This window comes from Hemicordylus capensis, chromosome 5 (assembly GCF_027244095.1).
Source record: "Hemicordylus capensis ecotype Gifberg chromosome 5, rHemCap1.1.pri, whole genome shotgun sequence".
Lineage (NCBI taxonomy): Eukaryota > Metazoa > Chordata > Lepidosauria > Squamata > Cordylidae > Hemicordylus > Hemicordylus capensis.
In genome coordinates, this window is record NC_069661.1 from 77996847 (window position 1) to 78018692 (window position 21846).

A 21846-nucleotide genomic window follows, 5' to 3' on the forward strand; every position below is an offset into this window, starting at 1 on the left:
TGGAAAATTCTTAGAAGAATCCAGTTCCATTGTTTCCCATAAAACTGCAACAAAAGGCCACTTGATGTGAGGTGTACCTCGTATCAGGACTCTAGGGTTATCATTTCTTAAACTGTTCTAATTGCACTCACGCAATTCCTGAAGGCATTAATGTTTTTCTGCTGTGGAGACAAAGCAGGTGCCAGCTGAAATGCATTTCATTTGTTCTCTGTCTCACTGCCTTTGTATTCAGATAGGTCTCATTGGCTCTTTTGAGACATCTAGCTTTCTTCAGATGGCTGAAGCAAAGCAAATGAATAAAATTCCTGAGAGTTGCTTCCAAATGAACATTGGACACAAATCACTATAGGAAAGTCTATTTCAAACAGAAACTTTCTCTTATGCCACACATGTTGAGATGTACATTGTTCATGTTCCTGCGTAACATGTCTCACAGTCCTCTGCAACTGATATTCTAGAAAAGAATGTGCATAAGTACCATTAAAAGATTTATTTTTAAAGTAGTGGTGTTTAATGCCTTCTATCAGAATATTCCCCCAGAATACCTTCTTTCAGATGAGAGAGGAGAAGAAGCTGTGAAAATGCAGTTTTAATCTAGTGGGGGAAATGCTGTGAGTGGAGGGTATAGCACCACTTACCACCTTTTGTTTTTAGCATGTGTGAGTGTTCCTTCAAATTAGAGTTGAATTATTTATTTATTTATTTATTTATTTATTTGAAACATTTGATATACCGCCCACTCCGAAGACTCTGGGCGGTGTACAAAAACATGCAAAATAAGACAGCATTAAAATTACATTCTAAATAAAACTAAAGTAACTAACGGGGGGAAAACAAATAGGTAAACTACAGGGTAAAAGCCTGGCGAAAAAGAAAAGTCTTCAATAGAGATTTAAAAATCAACAAGGAAGGAGCTAAACGAATCTGCAGGGGAAGGGAATTCCAGAGAAGTGGGGCAGCAACCGAGAAGGCCCTTTCACAGGTCCTAGCGCCCCGAACCTCTCGGAAATCGGGGACCGACAAAAGGGCCATCTGAGCAGATCTGACCAGATGGGATGTAACTGGATGGGAGAGGCGGGCTTGTAGGTATACAGGTGCCAAACCCCACAAGGCTTTGAAGGTCAAAACCAGGACCTTGAACTCGGTAGCGAATAGGCAACCAGTGCAATGACTGCAGGAGAAGTGTTACCCTGTCATATTTTCTGGCACCCATAAGTAAACGAGCCACTGTATTCTGGACCCATTGTAGCTTTCCGATCGTCCTCAAAGGTAACCCTAGATAGAGAGCGTTAACAATAATCTAGGCAGGAGATAACAAGGGCATGGGTCACTGTCATTAATGCTTGCTGATCAAGGTAAGGGCGTAATTGATGAATCAGATGGAGCTGGGCAAAGGCACTTCTGGCTGCAGCCTCCACCTGCTGTTCAAGCAGGAGGTGCGAGTCCAAAAGGACCCCCAAATCACGTACATGCTCCTTCGGGGGCAGCGCCACCCCATCTAAAACAAGATTCACATCCAGCTGTTGGCCGGTACGAGGCCAACAGTAAAACTCAGTTTTTATTCAGTGGCTGAGTAAAAGTAGTTCAGTCTTGGTAGGATTCAGTCTGAGCTTATTTTGATTAATCCAGATCTTAACGGCTTCCAGGCATCAAGTAAGCACAGAAACAGCATCTCCAGGATGGTCTGGGATGGCAATATACAGCTGAGTATCATCAGCGTATTGATTAAATCTCACCCCAAACTGGGAAATGAAGTGACCTAGCGGCTCCATATTAAAGAGGACTGGGGCAAGAACTGAACCCTGGGGAACTCCATAAAGGAGTGGCCATGGGTCAGAGCATCTGTCCTCAATTAGGGATGTGCACGGACCACGGAGGTGTGGTCCGGCACTGGGGGGGGTGTCTAGCTTTAAGGGTGGGGGGTAGTACTTACCCCTCCCGCTCCTCTTCCCTCTCCAGCGCTCAACTTTTAAGCAAAGTTTTAGGGGTGGCACCGTTCCTCCCTGCCGCCCCTGGCCCCGTTGTGGTGCGGAAAAAGTGGCCAGGAGTGGCAGGGAGGAACGCTGTTGCCCCTAAAACTTTGCTTAAAAGTTGAGCGCTGGAGGGGGAAGAGCAGCGGGAGGGGTAAGTACTACCCCCCCACCCTTAAAGCTAGAACCCCCCCCTCAGTGCCGGACCGCCAGACCGGCCCAATTCCGAACTGGTATGGAGACCTCTAACATGGCCTCTGGACCAGTTGGTGCACATCCCTATCATCAATGCATACCGACTGGACATGCCTGCTAAGGTAAGAATGGAACCACTGTAAGACAGTGCCCCCGATACCCAACCCACGCAGGCAGTCAAGGAGGATAGCATGATCGATAGTGTCAAAAACCACTGAGAGATCTAAAAGGACCAAGAGAGGGACACTACCCTCATCAAGGTCTCGAAGAAGGTCATCTGCTAGAGCGAGCAATGCTGTCTCTGTGCTATGCTGAGGCCTGAAACCCGACTGATAAGAATTGAGATAACCAGTTTCCTCCAAGACCCTCTCAAGCTGGGCACATAAAACCCTCTCTAACACCTTCACTACAAAAGGGAGGTTGGAGATCGGTCTATAGTTGTCAAGGACCTCAGGGTCCAGGGAGGGTTTCTTCAAGTGAGGGCAAACTATCGCCTCTTTAAGGGCTGCTGGTATGAAACCCTCACATAACAAAGAGTTAACCGACTCCCGTAGCTAAGAACTAACATTCCCACCAGCTGTTCTAACCAGCCAGGAGGGTTAAGGGTCCAAGAAACATGTTGCCGCACCCATACCCGAGATATATGTGTCCCTATCCTCGACCAACTCAAAGGTGTCCCATATAACATCACAGGGCAGAATCTCCTCTATCTGACCAGATCCTACAGAAGTAGAGTCTAACTCTAGCCGAAGGCGGGTGACTTTATCAGCAAAGAATTGAGCAAATTGATCACATAAGCCAGATTGAACATCTACTGGCTCCTCTCTCCTAAGAAGGGAGCAGGTAATCTGAAATAAGGCAGCTGGACGAGAGTCAGCTGATGTGATAAGAGCGGAGAAACAGTGGGATTTCGCCACTCTTATCGTCCTAGAATATTCCCGAATATGGGCAAGTAGTCGCATTCGGTCATCTTCGGCACCAGTTTTCCTCCAATGGCGTTCCAAGCATCTTTTGGTCTGTTTCATCTCCCTAAGCGACTCAGAGAACCAAGGGAGCCGGGATCCATGGACCGTAAGAGGACGCTTGGGAGCAATTTCATCTAACGCCCTCGTGGCCTTGATGTTCCAAGATTCCACGAGCTGCAATGGAGAAACACCTACCAGATTGCAAAGATTGTCCCCAAGAGCCTCCTGGAATCTGACAGGATCCATCAGGCGCCTGGGGTGGACCATCCGTGTTGTAGTGCTGTCCTGGTAGAGACTGGGGGCCACTGCAATCTGCGTATTAATCAGAAAACGATTGGACCATGGCAGGGGAGAGATGACAATATTTTCCATGACCAGATCTGCCTGCCATTGCCCCAAAAGATAAACCAAGTCCAAGGTATTCCACCCACATGAGTCAGGCCCGAAATGATCTGAGACAAGCCCATGGCAGCCACAGAGCTCATGAATTACACATGCAACTATGTTACATGGCACCTTAGAAAGCAGATAGAGATGTATTTTAATGCTGCCTTGCATGTAGAAAACTAGCACCATAAAGGAGAACATTCTAAATTAGTCTTCTCCCAGATCTTCTGATTTTCAAGGCCAGTGTGGTGTAGTGGTTAGAGTGCTGAACTAGGACCGGGGAGACCCGAGTTCAAATCCCCATTCATCCATGATACTTGCTGGGTTACTCTGGGCCAGTCACTTCTCTCTCAGCCTAACTGACTTCAAGGGTTGTTGTGAGGAGAAACTTAAGTATGTAGTACTCCGCTCTGGGCTCCTTGAAGGAAGAGCGGGATATAAATGTAATAAATAAATAAATAAATAAATGGTACAAGGAGTTTGGTGGGGAGATTTTTAAAGTGAAGAGCATTGAAAAAATTGTCCTCCTACATTCAGTCTGAAGTGGTACAGACCAGTTTTGTTGAATATGTTGATCAACCCCAGGTAGAAAATATATGAGTGGGGTTGCTGGTAAGATGAGACACATTGGTTCTATTTCTTCATCTCAGTTGAAATGGTGAGCATTCTTATGTAATAGAAACATAATAGCTATGGGCCAGCAATATAATTTTGCACATACATGCTGACCTGTTGAATGGAGGGAAAGGATACTACACAGAGAGAGAGAGAGCACTCTGAATACATTCACTGAAAGTGGGAGCCTTCCGTGCACAAGGCTTTTGTCTGCAGCTAAAATGAAAAGCTCATGAAAATATAGGAATGCCACCTCCAACCCTTCACAACAGAACTCACAGGAGGTGCATAGACAATATTTATATATTATGCCCCTACACGGACATCAAGAAATGTTGAAGACAAGGCAGGTATGCTGGGGATGTGACTGTGACACACAGTGGGCTGACAAACGGTGACCAAATTGGGGAGACTTGGCCCCAGTCCAACGCAGTCTCTGCTTGTGTATTTGCTTTGAATACAGAAAGATAAAGCACACGTATCAAAAAGCAAAGAAATTGCTAGACCAGCCATTTCCACAGTAGCCGTGATGGCATCATAAGATGCAAGCGCCAGACCCAGTTCCTGCCAAGTGAACTGAGATTAAAAGAGGTATCAAGGATTAAGGAGTCAAGCAAGACAAAGCTGGGTAGGATGGAGAAACTCTTTCAAAGGCTAGCAAGGGCAAGTCTGACCTAAGGAGCTGTGAGAAGCTGTTCCTCATAGTACAGAACAAAGAAGCAGGTCAACTTGGAAACTCTCATATGATCCACTGTGGCCTATTAGGTATTTAGAAGGCTCTGATAAGTCCCCTGATCTCCCTGCAGTGTCCTGTTCTGTAGTTGTCCACAGATGGAGTTCCCATTTGATAGCTCACAGTCCTATATTCAGAACCTGCTCCAGGTGAGTGCAGAGACTGTTGCTGAAGTGAGCATTCCCAGGAATAAACATGAGTTTTGTTTTCTAACCGTCTTAACCCACCTGAGTGAATTCTCAAAGTGGGGAAATGAAAGAGCTTCATTGCAATGTTAATCAAACCCTTTCATACATCTTTTTATGTCATTGTACTGTTGTGGAATATACATTCATTCATTGGCTGACATCCTGACTAAAGGTACACATGCATACTGAATGAATGAAGTTGTGTTCACACAAAAAGGTTGCAAAGCTGTGGTTCTCCATGATGTTGCTCAACCACTAGTGGAAGATCTTCTCTGGGCTAGATGCTAGGTTGCGCGACACGGTTGTGTAATGAGTGTTCTGCAATAGCCATTGCACAAGGATCTTGAGGAACAGTTTTGAGCAACACACTTGCAGAACAATCGTTGCTCAGTTTTTTGACATCTTCTGCAAGCACAAGGACTAGTCTCAAACAGATATTCCTTCTTTGCACTATGTCCTTAAGCTAGTATAACAGCATTATGCTAGCACAGGGGTAGGCAAACTTGGCCCTCCAGCTGTTGTTGAGCTACAACTCCCAGCATTCCCAGCCAAAATTTATTCAATAATTCAACAATTCAACTTGGAGGGCCAGGTTTGCCCACCCCTGAGTTAGTGCAACACTTGTCTGAAACACAAGCTCCCAATGTAGCAGAACTGTTGTAAATCTGTTGGCACAGCTGACCTGACAGGATTTATGATCCCTTCAGCTCTACTTGTGTGAGTCAAAATAAAGTTCTGTAGCTAAGAGAAGCAGCTTAGCTGCATGAACAAAAGTGAAGAATGACTCTCAAAATAAAGTATTATAAACAAAAGAAAGTCCCTTGAAACCAAACTAGGTACCCTGCTCTACAATAACTGTGTGATAACTGAAATAAAGGTGCAAGGAAGAACAGAACAAGGACAGGCTAAAACAGAGAAGTACAAATGCGAGGACACTGTCTGTGAAAAGGCAAAGTTGCTGACAGTAATCTGTGCCAAGAACAGTCTGCTTAATTTAGGGCTCAAGATAAATGGCAGCCAATCAGGCTTTCTTGACTCAGCACTTCTATTTCCTCTCCCATGAGATCTTGAGCCTGCGTGTCTCCCACTGAGCCTTTCTCTTGAGACGTCTTCTTAACACAGGTGAAATTCCAGCTTCCTCCTGATCAGTCTCCTCAGCCCTCAAGGTGCCAGCTGTTCCAACTCAGCTCCAGAGTCTGTTTCCCAGCCAAATCCTGCTGCTGCGCCTCTGAGCCTGTACTCCCAACCAAGTCCTCCCGTTCCTCCTCTGACTCTTCTGACTCAGAGGTCTCAGCCATGACAGAAACTCACCAGTGCAACATCCTTGTGCAAGTGCAATGTCAGCCATTGTGATAAAACAATGTCTTTAGAACTGACATGACTCCTCCACCAGAGCCAGAGGAGGATGGTGGAGTTCACTGGGGTTGAATCCTTGTCTGTAAAGGATTTACAGTATGCTGCCACCATCCACTTAATTTTAATGTGGAAAACCCCACTCTCTATATAAGGTTCCTGGGACAGTGGGGGGATAAAGTGGCAAAACCATCCCAAAAAGGGCTGAGCAGTCCTAGGCCTCCAAAGGCATGTGACTAAGGCAGACCCAAAATGAAGAGTAACACACTTCAGCAACAATGATTTCTTATCAGAATAAAAGAAAAAAGTATGCAGTAAGAACAATTGTCTTTTCATAAAACAGATTGTAAGAGAGAGTTTTCATTAACCTGGCAATGCAGATTCCAAGCATTCAGTAAAGAACTTCCCTGGTGCGTGTAACTGACTGGTCCTTATTATTCACAGGCTGCAGCCTTCCCATGTCCCCAGCAGCTCAGCCCACTGCTTCCTCAGGGCCCTCCTGGGACAGACTAGCCAGCAGAGCAAAGCTTCCTTCTCTCCAGTAGGTGGCTGAGAGTGTAGTTCCCACCCAGTCCTCTGGATTGGTCCTTCTGCTTTGAATTTTGGGAGCTTTTTTTCCCTTATTAGAAAAAGGCCCACCCTCCCAGTAAGTGAGGCCTAGTCCTCTCTCAAAACGTTCCTGTCATTTTAAGAACCTTGTTTTGTTTTCGCTTTCCCTGTATTTTATTTATTGTTACATTTATATACCGCCTTTCATTAGAAACAATCCCAAGGTGGATATCTGTATAAAGACACTTCAAACTTCCTCAATGACGAACACTCATGGGAGTGTCAGTGATTATTTCCACACCACCAAGAGAGCTGAAATTTGGTACAAATGTAGTTGAGAGAAAACCTGATTACAAGAAAAGCCTGAAAATGTACAAAAGTCCATTTGTACAACATGATGTCAATCCTGCTCAACATGAAGGATGTGAAACATGCTGCTCTTACACTAATTAGAATGTGGACATTTGATATACATGTAGTCCTTTAAAAACCTGATTCCCAGGAAAGCTCTTAACAGGGACAATTTATATCTCACCATCAAAACTGAAAGCATGGAGTTTAACTCTTACATGCTTCATTCCAACACAGAGTAAGCAATACCTCATAGGTAGTGAAATAATGACCAGTTAGGAATGTGTCACTGGAGAAACAAAACAGATTTGTTCTCCAAACAAAGAGAGAGAGAGAGAGAGTAGTTTAACCTGCTCAGATCATCTGCATGCTAGTACTTGATTGCTCCCCTCACCCCCACCACAGGCTCCCTCACCTCAGCCGCACCTGAGCTGCCTGTTAGGTCCTCCTCCTCCATCATCCGGTTGCTTCCAACCTCCTCAATCCTCTTGGTCACTCCTCCATCCCTTTATTCCACCCCCCCCATCACGGCTGCAGCATTGCTGATGCCTATTGGCCAAGCTGCAGCCCCCAATCCCCAAAGACCTCCCCACCCTCACCTGAGCCCCACTCCTGCTCCTCCCCACAAGAGCAGCAGCAGCAGCAGCGGTTGACCGGGCCCTTACTTGCTGCTGCCACCACCACCATGGCCACTCGTTCACCTCTGGCCGCTGACATGTCCGGGCCCATTCCTTGCCTGCCTCCCTCCCTCCGCCAATGGTCTCTAGCCCCCAACAGCAGCAGTGGCTGACTGGGCCCTTTCTTGCTGCCAATAGGCACCGCCATGGCTGTTTGTTCCCCTATGGCCGCTTGTTCCCCTCAGGCCACTGACGGGCTCGGGCCCATCCCTCACCCTTCCTTCTTTCTCTCTTCCCCTCCCTTCTTTTTCTCTCTCCTCCACTCACTCTCCCCCTCTGTCTTTCTTGCCTTCCATTCTCTCTCTCTTTCTCCCTCCCCCCCCCTTCCTGAGTTAACAGATCTTGTTCGTCTTGTTTCCTAATCTAATTCACACAACGGCAGCCTCCTTCTCCTGAAGGGGCTCTTTCCTCCCTCACAGCCCCGCTCTTCGCAGACCCCTGCCCACTATCCTTTTATACATATATAGATTCCTCTCCTCTACAATCAAGAACATCTTCAGACCAGTAACAGTTGCATTCCAACTGACCTTAACCATCACCGGTCCCTCCTCCCTATCTGCATATGGAATCTCCACTGCCCAATCACCACGGTGCTCCTGCTGGCAAACTCTCGCGAGAGCTGCAACACACAGGATTAGCCACTGGTATTCCTTAGAGAATTATATAGATAGATGCCTGTTGTTGACTGGGCAAAGTCATTTTGCATAGATTATACTAAAATGTAAGTTAAAGAAATTAAATATATGTGTTAGAATTTTATATTAATGTGCAAAGTGAAGTAAAAACAGTTTGAAATTTGTAGGATTTCAGCTTCAAACATTATTCATTTTATTGTATAATGATCATAAATGGTAAATTTGAAACATAGTGAATGTGATTTTGAGAAAGATCTGCTTTTCTTGGGCATTGTGTCATTTTGGAATTATTTATCTGACTGTTGAGTGTTAACAATCTGTTGAGAACAATAACAGTTATAATATTATAATTAATTCAGAATATCTGCTAAAAAAAAACCCAAACAAAAATATATCTAAATGTGTCCCCAAGCTTGTGCCAGTGTAAAACGTTTAGTGTAAAACTGAAATTCAGCTAATTTCAGTGGTGGGATTGTTCATGCAGAATTTGTATCTGTAAGCAATCGGGAAGTATGATATTCAGAATTTCTTTTAAAACTACAATTATTATTATTTTTAAAAAACCACTGAGCATATTTTTAAAAAATCACCAAGTAAAAAATAGTGTAGTCTGCTAATTTCAGTGGCAGGATTGTGTTTGCAAAATTTGGTATCTGTATCTGACTTTATTTTGCACAAACATACAAACACCTTCTTCAAAATATATAATAGATTTGGAGAATGAGATTTATTTGGAGCTTTAAAGGAAAAATGTCATTGGGACAGTAGAGTATACTTGGGAGGAAATCACCTCATGCAATCAAGAAAGAAGAGTGAGATATCTTTGCAGTAAGATTTTACTGAAATAATTAACCAAGTTTTACTGTATCTAGTTAGTTAAACCTCTTTCAGTAATTGCAAAAAAAGTGTTTAAAAGTGGGGAATGAACCCATCAGTCTGGTCTTTATCAGACTCCTAATTGCTCTTAAATGTGAATGTCTTTTATTTGCTTAATGCACAACCATCCAAAGCTGGATATGGGCATGGTGTATTGTAATTGTGTGTGTGAATCAATGGTAACAAAACAAGAGAAAGAAAGAAAAAGCTGGTTCACACAAAGAAAATAATGTTTGGTAACCATTAAAATCCTAGATTCATAAGGGATGCATGCTCTCGATTTCCAGTCATGTGAACCCAGAAGTTTCCAATGGTCTTGGATGGACACCTAGCTGACCCAACATTTATGAGATCAGCAGCCAGAGTTTAGATTCACAATCACCAGAAATTTAAGGGTTCATACAACTGGAGATCAGGAGTGCACACACCACACAAATCTAGGATTTAACGGTTACCAGACATTGTTTTCATCGTTTGGATCGGCTGAGAAAGAGGGAGAGAGAAAGCCAAGGTGTGCTTGAAGAGGTGACTGACTGTTCCTTTCTGCTGCTCAGAACCTGAAGCGTGTGGCAGAAACCTGGATGGATGAGTTTGCGGAATACGTGTACCAGCGGCGCCCTGAATACAGGCATCTCTCTACCGGTGATATCTCAGTCCAGAAGGAGCTTCGCAAGCATCTTAAGTGCAAGGACTTCAGGTGGTTCATGGCTGCAGTGGCTTGGGATGTCCCTAAATATTTTCCTCCAGTGGAGCCCCCACCTGCTTCATGGGGAGAGGTGAGGAAAACACTCGAACACAACCACATTTAGCAGCATGGTCCCTTCTTGACTTCTGGGCAGTCAGGTGCAACACGACATTTCCAGCCAAGATGCTGCTATTATGACAAAGTTTTCATAAAGTGAGTTCTGGCTTCCACCACCAGTTAAGATCTGAACCAATTAAGAAGCAGCTGCGGAAATAAGAAATTGATGTGTGCGCTCCATTATAACTATCTGTGAGTTGTCCAGCACCACTCTACGTATGGAGGCGAAAAGAGAATTGTCAGATGGCAGGCAGATTCTTATTTTTATGAATAGGCAATGTGCATTCTGCCCCCAAGTACTGTGTACAATCTGACTTTTGAACAAAGTCATAAAGAGGTTGTACCCCAATCATGGAGATTCCTGCCCCTTCTTCCCACAGCTGCCCCACTTGATGGACCCTGAAAATCCAGAGGGTGTTCAGAGCAGGAAAATCACGAGCAGGTTGGAATGTGGCATGGGCGTGGGGATACTGAAGGAAGGGAATTGCTAAAAGTCAACCTCTACCCATCTACCCTCTCCTGCAAGCATTAGTTTTCCCTTCATGCAAATCCAACTTAGGATACAACCCAATGTAATTCTGTGTGCAAACAGAGACTTTGTTTGCTAGCTTTAAGAAAAAAGGCTGAGATTAACACCAAAACTCAAATCTATATTTTCAAAACAAGCTTCTGCTTCTTAAATATTTAGCCCTCTCTGGTCTGCATTGCTGGGGGGTTTCCCTACCATGGTAACAATCAAAAATTGACAGCTGGTGGTAAACATAGGGGCAGCTCATCCTTGCAACCCACTGGCTTTTCTTCACATGGTTGCTCCCAAATATACCTGGAGAAATTTAATGTGTGATTTGATGGTACATTCAGGAAGCAATTTCTGCTATCAAGGTGCCACTTTGGGGAGCTGAGCAATCACAGAAATGACTTCCTGATTATGTGTTATGGTTGTCCTCAAAATTATATCCTCAAGGATGCTCAGGAGCAGTTACATGGGGGAAATGGCCACAAGAGCATACATGTGCTCTACATCTCCCAAGTGGAGGCACACCAGAATGACCCAGTTTAATGTTCCCCTCTGGTTATCTTGTTTATTGAATAAGAAACCTAGGGGGAAATGGCATAGGCTCGTGTGGTTAAAGAACTACTCTGATCCACATACACAAGGTTCAGCTGAGTGCTTCCTTTCTCTCTTCCATCTACATTTAAAGCCATGGTAAGAAGCAAGGAGGGCAACAGACAGCTTTGAACTGTCTGCCCGTGTCCTGCATTGCTTCCTAATCCCAGCATGCTTGAGATCTGTCCTGTTAGCCTGTATTAAGGCATATTAATGCATGCCTTGGCTTTTCTTACAACCACCCTGAACCAAGCAATTGCAGGTGCATTTTATGTTTATGCTCATTCTTAGCATCATGTTGCAGGCTCCAAATTGGAGTCTTGTTGGATCCATGACCTAAGGTCTAAAATTTATATTTGCTATTTTGCCAGTTAACCATATGCAGATTATTGACCTGTGTTGTCAACCCTCTGTGAACACTTACATGAAGACCCTATGAAAACACAGTCTCTCATGGGTCCTCTAGAGGCCACCTAATGGCACTTCAGGGAAATAACCTGCCTAAAGAACAGAAAGCTGTTGGTTTGAATCTCCGCTGGTGTGGTGTGTTTCCCAGACTATGGGAACTCCTATATCGGGCAGCAGCGCTATAGAAAGATGCTGAAAGGCATCATCTCATACTGCATTGGGGGAGGCAATGGTAAACCCCTTCTGTATTCTACCAAGAAAACCACATGGCTCTGTGGTCGCCAGGAGTCGACACCAATGAGTCGGCACAACCTTTCCTTCATCCCCATGGGTCCTCTAGGGCAGGACTTCCCAGCCTTGGGTCCCCATATTTAGTTGGGCTACAGCTCTGGTCTAGTCACTTCTCTTTCAGCCTAACCTACCTGACAGGATTGCTGTGAGATGAACATAACCAGGACTCCTTGGAGGAAGAGTGGTATATACATGTAAAAATAAATAAATAAAGCTCCTATCATCCCAAGGGCCATTGTGGCCAGCAACATCTGGAGTCCCCAGAGTGGGAACTGCTGCTCTAGGATACATGGCAGTTTCCAAATCATCTTTCTATCAACCTAATTGCCTCCATTTCAGTCCACAACCTTGATTGCCCCCCACCCCCTTAGTGATTAATAAATTCAAACTTGAACAGCTTTTGAAAGTAATTGGAAAGATAGAGGAAGCATCCATCCTGCTCCATATCGGGGTCATATGAATATATGAATAAACTGCCTTCTGTGGAGTCAGACCGTTGGTCCCTCTAGTTGTTTACACAGACTGGCAGCAGCTCTTCAGGGTTTGAAACAGGGGTTTCCCCAGCCTCCTCCGGCGATGCCTGGGCTTGAACCTAGGGCCTCTTGTGTGTAGAGCTTTTGCTTTAGTAGCCTTTGTAGCTGTGCATATTAGGACTCGGCTATATACCCAGATGGGCTGTTGTTCAATGTCTCTTTCATTTTTATTTGGAAAATTTATCTATGGGCACCTCTGTGCCAGCTTGAGCCAGGGTAGTAGTTCAGTGCCTGAGTAGTAAAACCGTAAATAGCTTGTTTAAAAAACGCCGTTCTCCTTGCAGACCTCTCTCTGGTACAAATTAGAGATTGAATGGCAGTACACATCATTGCAAAGGCTAAGGTAACTTTTGAAAACAGGCAGATTTACCCTTGAGGCAACCTGCTCTTTTGGATTCCTTTGTGCCTCCAACCATGCATTGCTGGAAGGGGACATGGCCCATCTGGTCTTCTATTTTGCCTCTCATCACTCAAAGGGAATGCAATATGCTCGGTGGATTATAGAGGGATGTGATGTGAAAGAATTGCACCACAATGAATCCACTGCTCTTCCTTGTATAGATGAATGTCTCATATCCGAATCTGTATGTATGCTATGATTCTGTGCAAATGCAGACAAATCACAGGATATGCTATCAGATATAGAATTCAGCTTCTTCGGATGAGCAATGTCCTTATTCACCTTCAGAATCAGAGAGATGATCCAGCTGCCCACATGCAGAGAGACCGGCATAATACTGGAGGCCCCTTCAGTCAGTGCCTCCTCCCAAGGGAACTATGGCACACACTACAGCCATAGTATGGACTGCTTACCCTCATTCAGGTGTCGTTGGTCCTCCCAAGTGCCCTGCCTTCAGTTATTCAGTCCTGGAGAGCTGCGTGAACAGCTGGTGCTTCTGGGCAGCTTGGTAATGGCCATTGCAATGCTCAGCTGGCTTCATTGAACCAAATGATTGCATCTGGTATGGATGAGGATGCAATATTCGTGGTGTAGAGCTGGACTGGGGTCTTTCCCCTGCTAACTGAGAAAAGAGGCACCTTTTTAAAGTGGGCACTCTCTTACATTTGCATTGTTGAACAACAGTATATAAGTAGTACTCCTCTCCTGGGTGCTTTACTGATTGCTTGGGAGGAAGTGGTGTAAAATCTGATGGCTGCCCCTAATGTTATGAATCCGGTTAAAGATGGCCCTGTCGGGTTTTACACCACTTCCTCCTGCACTGAGGCTTTGAGGGGAGAGAGAGGAAAGAGGAGGAGAGGAGCAGAGAGAGAGAGAGAGAGAGAGAGAGAGATTTGCACACAGGGCACTTCCCTGAGAGAGAAGAGGAAAGGTGCGGCCCATGAACGCGCCTGGGAGTGGGGGCGGGCTGCTTCTTTAAGTGTAAACTGAGCCGGTGCTCCGTGCCACCCAACAGCTCCCATGGCGGGGAATTGCCTCCGCCACTCACCTGGCTCTCACGGAAGCGATCCCCTGCCAGAGGCCAGGTGAGTGGTGGAGGTGATTCCCTGCCGCGGGGGCTGCTGGGCAGCATGGAACACCAGCTCCTTTTACACTTAAAGATGCCTTCCGCCGCCCCCCACCCCTGGAGGCGCGTTCACAGTCCACGCCTGGAAGAGGAGGAGGGGGAGGGAGACTGATGACTTTCCCTCCCTCCCTTTTTCTCCGCAAGGGCAGCAGACTCTTTAAAAAAAGGTGGTTGACACTCTCACACCTCTAAAAGCAAGCCACACTTCTACAGCTGCAATCCTATGTACTCTTACTTAGGAGGAAACCCATTGAACTAAATCATTTACTTCTGAGCAATCCCAGCAAACCTGCAAACTCAGCCTTCTCAAAACTTAGAAAATCAACTACTATTTCATAGTGCACATACAACGCGTTAAGCCTGAAACGTCAAGATAAGAGCCGAAACAGGTTGTGCTTGTGCGAACGGCACCCTGCTGTCCCCATATGCTAGACAGTATCAAAACCCAGATCATACAAACAGACAGCAAGCCGATACATAGTGACGCCATTTCAAGGTGCCATCTGGAAAGCCCGTTGCATACTCACTGCCTTCCAGCCCCCTGGGGGCAAACTGGAAACCCTGTGCTTGACTCCTCTGATGCAACTTGCCTAGTTCTGAATTGCAGGTGGGGCTGGGGGTGGAAACCAAGTCACTTCATACTGGTCCTCTCAGACAGCACACTAGTTTTATATGGTAGTGTTTTGTTTTGTTTTGTTTTACGATAGTGATGTGGAAGTCCAAAATTCTGAAGCTGAAATAATCAAAAGACGAATGAAAGGAGATGAATGCAAGCATTAGGTCTGACTTGCTCTTTGTAATTAAAGGAGACCCAGTTCAGCATCAGCTCTGCAGCTTTCATGACTCAATCTGAGCCCATGAGTTTGTCACATGTCTGTACCCATCATTGACAAAAGATCTGATCCTGAATGCTTCCCAGCCTCTGTGTCATTCATGTTCGCCCCCATATAACTTAATGTCCTTCTGAACTGGAGAGCCTCCTGTTTTAATTGTGCTTCCGCTTCAGGTCTGCCTTCTCTCTTCTTCTTTTGTAGGTTTTGCACAAAAGACTCTTCATGTGCACACATCTGTGTGTGTGATTTTATGTTTTGTAAAGAAGTTGCTGTGTATCAGGTTTGCTTAAAAGTGGCCTTAATACATTTAGACTATGGATTCTGGTATCTGAAGGGCTGTACGGCTCTCTTTTCCCCTCACTAATAATGGTAGCTAGCTAAGTAAGTCTATGTACTGCTTTACATTTAAATGCAGAAGGTGAACAGCAGCCTGCCTTCCTTTGTATTTTGCACCCTTGAAAATCTTTCTAATGCTCTCCTAATGCAACTCAGTCACTTGTGCATTCAAGTCACTGAAGCTTTGTTATGTGAAAAGCATTCTGTAAATTTGAGGGGATTGGAAACCTTTGATGATGCCAGATTGCACTGTGGTGACCCTGACAAGAGAGTCAAGGCACCGGCTTTGATACTCAAGGACAATACATAATTTGAACAGATTATTCAATTGAACTGCATTTCTGACTTGATTTGCTGTGTATTCCAGACACTGGAGATTACTTTATATAGACACTTCAGTCCTTTGCTACAGCAAGCGTTTGCCATCGTTACATGCTGTCGGATGGCTGCATGGTATTTTTCTGATACCGCACAAGTTTGGTTCACAGTAAATATTACCAGGGCTGCAAACATCCATGGATCCACACTGGGATCGTTTGCCACATTTGTATCCCCCAATACACACTTTCCCCCCAAGCTGCTCCAGGTAGTATGCGTGAGAGTTATCTCATTTATTTTCCTCAGAATGGTCCTGTGAGATGGATTGTTTTATTTTTATTTTAGTTATATGTATTTATTACCACAATCTATAGCCTGCCTCTTCCAAAACATAGTCCAAGATGCCTATCAGAAACAAACTGTAAGACAAATAATAGCATATAAAACTGGAACAGGGCGCTTTCCAGATTAGACCCTGCAATGGGGTCACGTCGTATCTCGGAAGTGTGCTTCCACACTTCCTGTGTTGTGACACTCTAGTCCCGATGTGGACAGCAGGGTGCCATTCACATTGCCAATGCCTTGTTGCGAATTTAATTGCTGTGATACAGAGCTAGGACATCGTATATCTGGTGTAAAAAAGCTGCTGTTTTTTCAGGTTGTTAGTTTCCACAAGACTGCTCCCCCTACTGTTTACGTTTCAAATGCGACTTGCCTGAACAGAGGCATTTTGGTGCTATTGAGCAGCTAACCTGGAAAGCGCTCAACAGCTGTACTAAAACCAAAGCGTCACTCAACTGATTAACACAATATATCACAATTGCAACAATTTATCACTTGCAAAGGAGAAAGGTGTCTCATGCCTGCTTAAAAGTGTGCAAGGAAGGGGCCTGGCAGATCTCTCTAGAGACAGGCCTTGTCTCTCGTGGCTGACAGGCACTCAAAGGCAGGTGCCAGAGCAGGGCCCCTGAGACCAAGCAAAGTGCTCTGGCAAATGCCATAGGATTAGGCTGGGAGATAAGAGACGGCTGTATTCATGATTCAGTGCATGGAAAGGGAGTGGTGGTGGGAACATGCCAGCTAGCCTGTCCCCAGTGGCTGCACTCTCACAAGCTTTACCTGCACCCCATCTTCTTTTGGAGTAAGGTAGAAATGGGGATTCTATGCCTCTACAGTTGTATGCATGTAGACCTTTACATGCAATTGGGAAGGAACCCTGATCAATCAGAATGCCCAACTGCAATTATGTGGAAGGGCTTATGAACATGCAGGACATAGAATCCACATCCTCCACTTTGCCTCACCATAAGGAGGGGTTTGAACAGGGGAAGCTTGCAGTGGCCACCAGCGGGTGGAGTCAGCAAATGTGATTCTCCTCTCCCGCTATGCATTGACTGTAAACATGGAAGGGAATGTGGCATTGAGCTCTATACCTGAGGAAAGATTTGAAACAAGGACTTGTAGGTCCAAGTCCAATGCTCTGTCCATTATAGACAAGCTCCTTGGCAACTGTTTTCATAAGCAATGATCCAAATAGCTACCAAAGTGCATCCAAGTACTTGGGCATATCGTAATTGCTTTTCCAACTATCATCAGTTCAAAAATGGTTTGCAACCTGACATAAGGACCACAGATTCAGAAAGCAAGCCCAAAGTCAGAGGTGTAGGGTCCATTGGACATGGGAGGGGGATGCCCCCCAAGGCCCCTTGGCAATTCCCTCTTGCCCTGCTCACCCTCTCTCCTGTTTGCCCTCCTGCTCTCTGGCTGAGTGAGCTAAGCAGCCTGCAAGCTGCTGGAGCTCCTTCCCTGTCCGCCTCTCAACTGTTCGGTGGGTGGGTAGAGCTACCAGAGAGGCCTCCATGTAGGCCTCACTGAAGCCTGAAGCTCTCCAGCAAGGAAAGAGGGAGGCAGAGTGGCCAGCACTGGCTGCCCTTGTCCATCACAGCTCTCTGCAGGCCCTCTGCCCAGCTCACTCTCCCAACCCAGCCTTTGCCTGCTTAGTAATGGAGGTAGAATGTGATTTCCTTTTTGTGGTCATCCCCCGCATGGATATTTAGGGATCAGCTTGTCATAGGGCTTTGATATGGGCGGGTGGGGGGGAGATAGAGCAGACTGAGAAGTCTTGGAATATTTAATTTAAAACAGATTGGGAAATTTGCTGGGTTTTAATATTTTTTTAATTTAAAAAAATTATTTTAGAAAGTCCTACAAGTGGCTTGTTTCATGGCAGAATATTACAAAAATGTGTGGAGCTGAAGCTCTCCCCCACTCCCCCCAACCATAATTCCACCCCTATATGGAAGACTCTGCCCTGTGCCTTCATAAAAAAGGGTAAAACACCTCCTTTTCTGCCCCAGCCTTTGATCACCTGGAATGACTTGATATAGGGCTTTGGTATTGAGTAGAGATGTAGGGCAGGATGGGAAGAACATGTATGTTTAAATTGAAGTACATTGGACAAATTGTTAGTTTTTAATATTTTTTTGAATTTAAAAAACCCATCCAAAAAGTCCTTTTGTGGCTTGTTTCATGGCAGAAAATTACAAAAATTTCTGGAATAAACAAACAATATATATTTATAAATGCACTATGTTCATGTTGGTTTGCAACGCAGAAGGTCTGAGTGAAGCATGTGTTATGCTTTTATTTTTTTATTTTTTATTTAGATATGTACTATATGTCCAAGCTGGTTGGACATGTCCAAAAACCTCACCCACAGCATTTTCACTGTATGTCTGTTGACATACAGTGTCATACTGATTGATTCTGTAATGATATGAAATGTTAGGAGGCCCTGCATATGCTGATTCACCCCCAGCCCCTCACCCCACTAGGGATGGCCCTGCTGCTGAGCACCTGCAGAGAGTGGTTTTTATCACAGTACTGTGAGAGACCACAACCAGCCTTCCTTCCACGTTGGGGATCGGGGGGGTGACTTTTAGGATGGAGGGCGTAGCTTTGGGAGCCCCTTAAGCCCCGGCATGTCAAATCTATCTTAAAAGTTTACCAAGAAGAGGCGGATTCCTCAGTCTCCCTCTCTCCTTTTCTCCCGGGGAACAGTGATTGATTGATTGATTGATTGATTTCTATACTGCCCTTCCAAAAAATGTCTCAGGGTGGTTTACACAGAGGATAGATAGATAGATAGATAGATAGATAAGATGGATCCCTGTCCCCAAAGGGCTCACAATCTAACAAGAAACATGATAGACACTAGCAACTGTCACTGGAGGTACTGTGCTGGGGGTGGATAGGGCCAGTTACTCTCCTTACTGAAAAGTTACTGAAAAGTGCTAATTCTTGCTCTTTTCTCTGTTTCTCCCCACCTATCTTCCTTGCTTCAATGGGACTTACTGGTCTCCTGTCGGGAGCAAAATATGCCGGGAGCACAAATTAATGTGGTTTGATTTACATTCCTGGGCATGTGCAATCCTCTATGCATTACCAGGGCGCTTTCCAGATTAGACCCTGCAATGGGGTCACGTCGGATCTCAGAAGTGTGCTTTCACACTTCTTGCATTGTGACACCGCTGTTCCTAAATGGGCAGCAGGGTGCTGTTCACATTGTCAATGCTTTGTCTCGAATTTAATCACTGCGATGTAGAGCCAGGACATCTTATATCCCATGTAAGGAAGTTGCTGTTTTTTCGGGTTGTTAGTTGCTGCGAGACTGCTCCCCCTGCTGTTTATGTTTTCAATGCGACTTGCCTGAATGGAGGCATTTTGCTGCTGTTCCAGCAGCTAGTCTGGAAAGCACCCAGGGAAGGATCTCACAACAATTGAATGCAATGGAGTTTATTTTTAAGTAGCCATGCTTTCCTTGCTAGTAAGTCCTTTAGGTTTCAGTGAAATGTACTTCTATCAAAATGTGGTTAGATTTGCTGCCTGAGGCTGCAATTCTCCATACACTTACCTGGGACTTTTACATATAGCAGGCTTTACTGTGAGTTTACTGGGAGGCTTTACTGTGATATAAAAGTTGTCTCAAAAAAAAATGCAAATAGTGGATTTTTTTACCCCGGATATAAACCAGGCTACACTCTTAATGAGCAGTGAATAACCCGAATTGTGTGTGAACTGCTCCCCAATAACTCACAGGGACTTCAAGGTAAATCTGGCTGATATGTGAATGCAGACCCTCCATTGCAGAGGAGATATGTGTTTAAGGGCTTTAAGAGCCCCATGTGAAAAGCTTCCCAGAAGAAAACTTTACTGGATTTGTTAGGATTTTTGAGAAATATACATAAGCTCACACTGCATGATTGAAAGTCTCCTTTGTTAATCTGCAGTGAGGGGCCCATTTTAAAACCCTGTCCCCAGGCCCACTCCAACCTTGCTATGCCCTGCCCAAAATTCCCTTAGACATGGGAAACACTGCACAATGTTTTGGTACTTCATGTCTTCTTACTGTTGTGAAACTCCCTCAAAATCTGGATGGATACCCACCCCCCACATTTACGTCAAACAACATGTGCTTTTAAAGAGCTTTTTGTCTGTCTGTCTGTCTGTCTATGAATGCATCACTGAGAGCCTTTAAGGTCTCTCAGTGATGCATTCATAGACAGACAGACAAAAAGCTCTTTAAAAGCACATGTTATTTGACGTAAATGTGGGGGGTGGGTATCCATCCATGTTGAAGACATATCATCCTGGAAAGAGTCTATCTATGTGGTCGCTAAGAGTCGACACCAACTTGACAACACTCTATCTGTCTGTCTGTCTGTCTGTCTGTCTATCTATCTATCTCTATCTGACACATTTCAGTACCACCCCATATACATATCTCTAGGTGGTTTGCAATCTAAAACCATAACACAATTAGAAATATAGATGATAAACTTTTAAACTGCATTTTTGCTCAACATGGTTTGAATTCGTATGCAGTATGAATAACCTCTAGGAACCGACAAACAGGGTTCGGTGTCTACAAACCTCTCCTGTTTTCTGACCCCAGCATTCAGAGGTATGCTGCCTCTGAGTGCTCTGTTTAGCTATCCCAGGTAGCCATCATTAATAGACTATATCAGGGGATTTCAACCTTTTTAAAACAATGTACCCCTTCTGTCTGAAACCTTCAGCTCAGGTAGCCCATAGAGATTGGGAGGAGAAATGGTCTTGAACCAGCAAGCATGAATTGTCCCATTTGCTGAGCAGGGTATGTCTGGGTTTGCATTTGGATGGATTACTACAGGGGAGTGCTATAAGATATTCCCCTTAGGGGCTGTAGCTAAATGGAAGAGAAGGTCTCAGGTTCACTTCTTGACATCTCCAGCTGGGACTGGGAGAGACTTCTGCCTGTAACTGCCACTCAGTATAAACAATGCTGAGGTAGATGGACCAACAGTATGACTCAGTATAAGGCAGCTTACTATGTCCCTATGAGATTGTGTGTGTGTGTGTGTGTGTGTGAGAGAGAGAGAGAGAGAGAGAGAGAGAGAGACGCACAGACACACAAAAATTGCACCCAAATTTAAATGTTGCAGTTATGAGACAAACTATTGCAGTCAGTGGCTTATACCCAGAAACAGGTACTCATAAGTGCTACCACTCAAATTAATAGGACAAGTAAGCTTGCCCCACTAATTTGAATAGCTCTGCTCATAACATAATCTGGATGTAAGCCACTTTCTGGAATAGCTAAGTCCTCTGATCAGGTCAGGAGGCAATGGAGCTGAGTGAATCCCAATCACTAGCCAGAAAGGTGGGGAGGTGGGAGGGCTCTGAGTACCATACAGGCCTTAAAAGTACCCCAGTGGACCATATGCCTCTGGCTGTGATACTAAAAAGCTAGCAAAGATGCGTGTACCTTCTCATAGATTGCATTGGTGTCCAGAATGCCCATATATGAAGCTATCTCAGACTCGTATCTGAAATCATTATAGACTTGGAAAGTTTATAATTCCTTATAGACTTGGAAAGCTAGGGTGTGCTCGTGGCTTTAAAACCTCACAAGAGAAGCAGCTCTGATTCACTCACTGTGCAATGTGCCTTTTCATCATTAACATTTATAGCCTTTTACCACAAGTCTGAAATTCGAGAGCTGGGAGGCAGAGCAATGAGTTTTGTATTTAAAAGTGCTGGATTATTATATACGTATTCATCCATATTTCCATCTAATCAAAGCAAAACCTTTCACTGTTGTTACCACTGGTGGCCTGACAGTTCTGTTTTTCTTTCGCAGTGAGATCTTTTTCATT

At 44.8% G+C, this 21846-nt stretch overlaps 1 protein-coding gene across 8 annotated transcripts in view; it reads left to right on the forward strand.

Moving 5' to 3' along the window:
• Positions 1 to 21846, forward strand: part of GALNTL6 (polypeptide N-acetylgalactosaminyltransferase like 6) — an 818464-nt gene that overhangs the window by 747781 nt on the left and 48837 nt on the right. For 7 of the 8 annotated variants that reach the window (XR_008308564.1, XR_008308563.1, XR_008308565.1 and 4 more), the window contains one exon: positions 10049 to 10270. The exons of the other annotated variant lie outside the window; for it this stretch is intronic. Coding sequence is in view for 4 of the 7 variants with exons in the window: in XM_053255921.1 (XP_053111896.1) it covers positions 10049 to 10270 (222 nt within the window). In the remaining 3 variants the exon portion in view is untranslated. The remainder of the gene's footprint in view (positions 1 to 10048; positions 10271 to 21846) is intronic. 8 annotated transcript variants of the gene reach the window in all.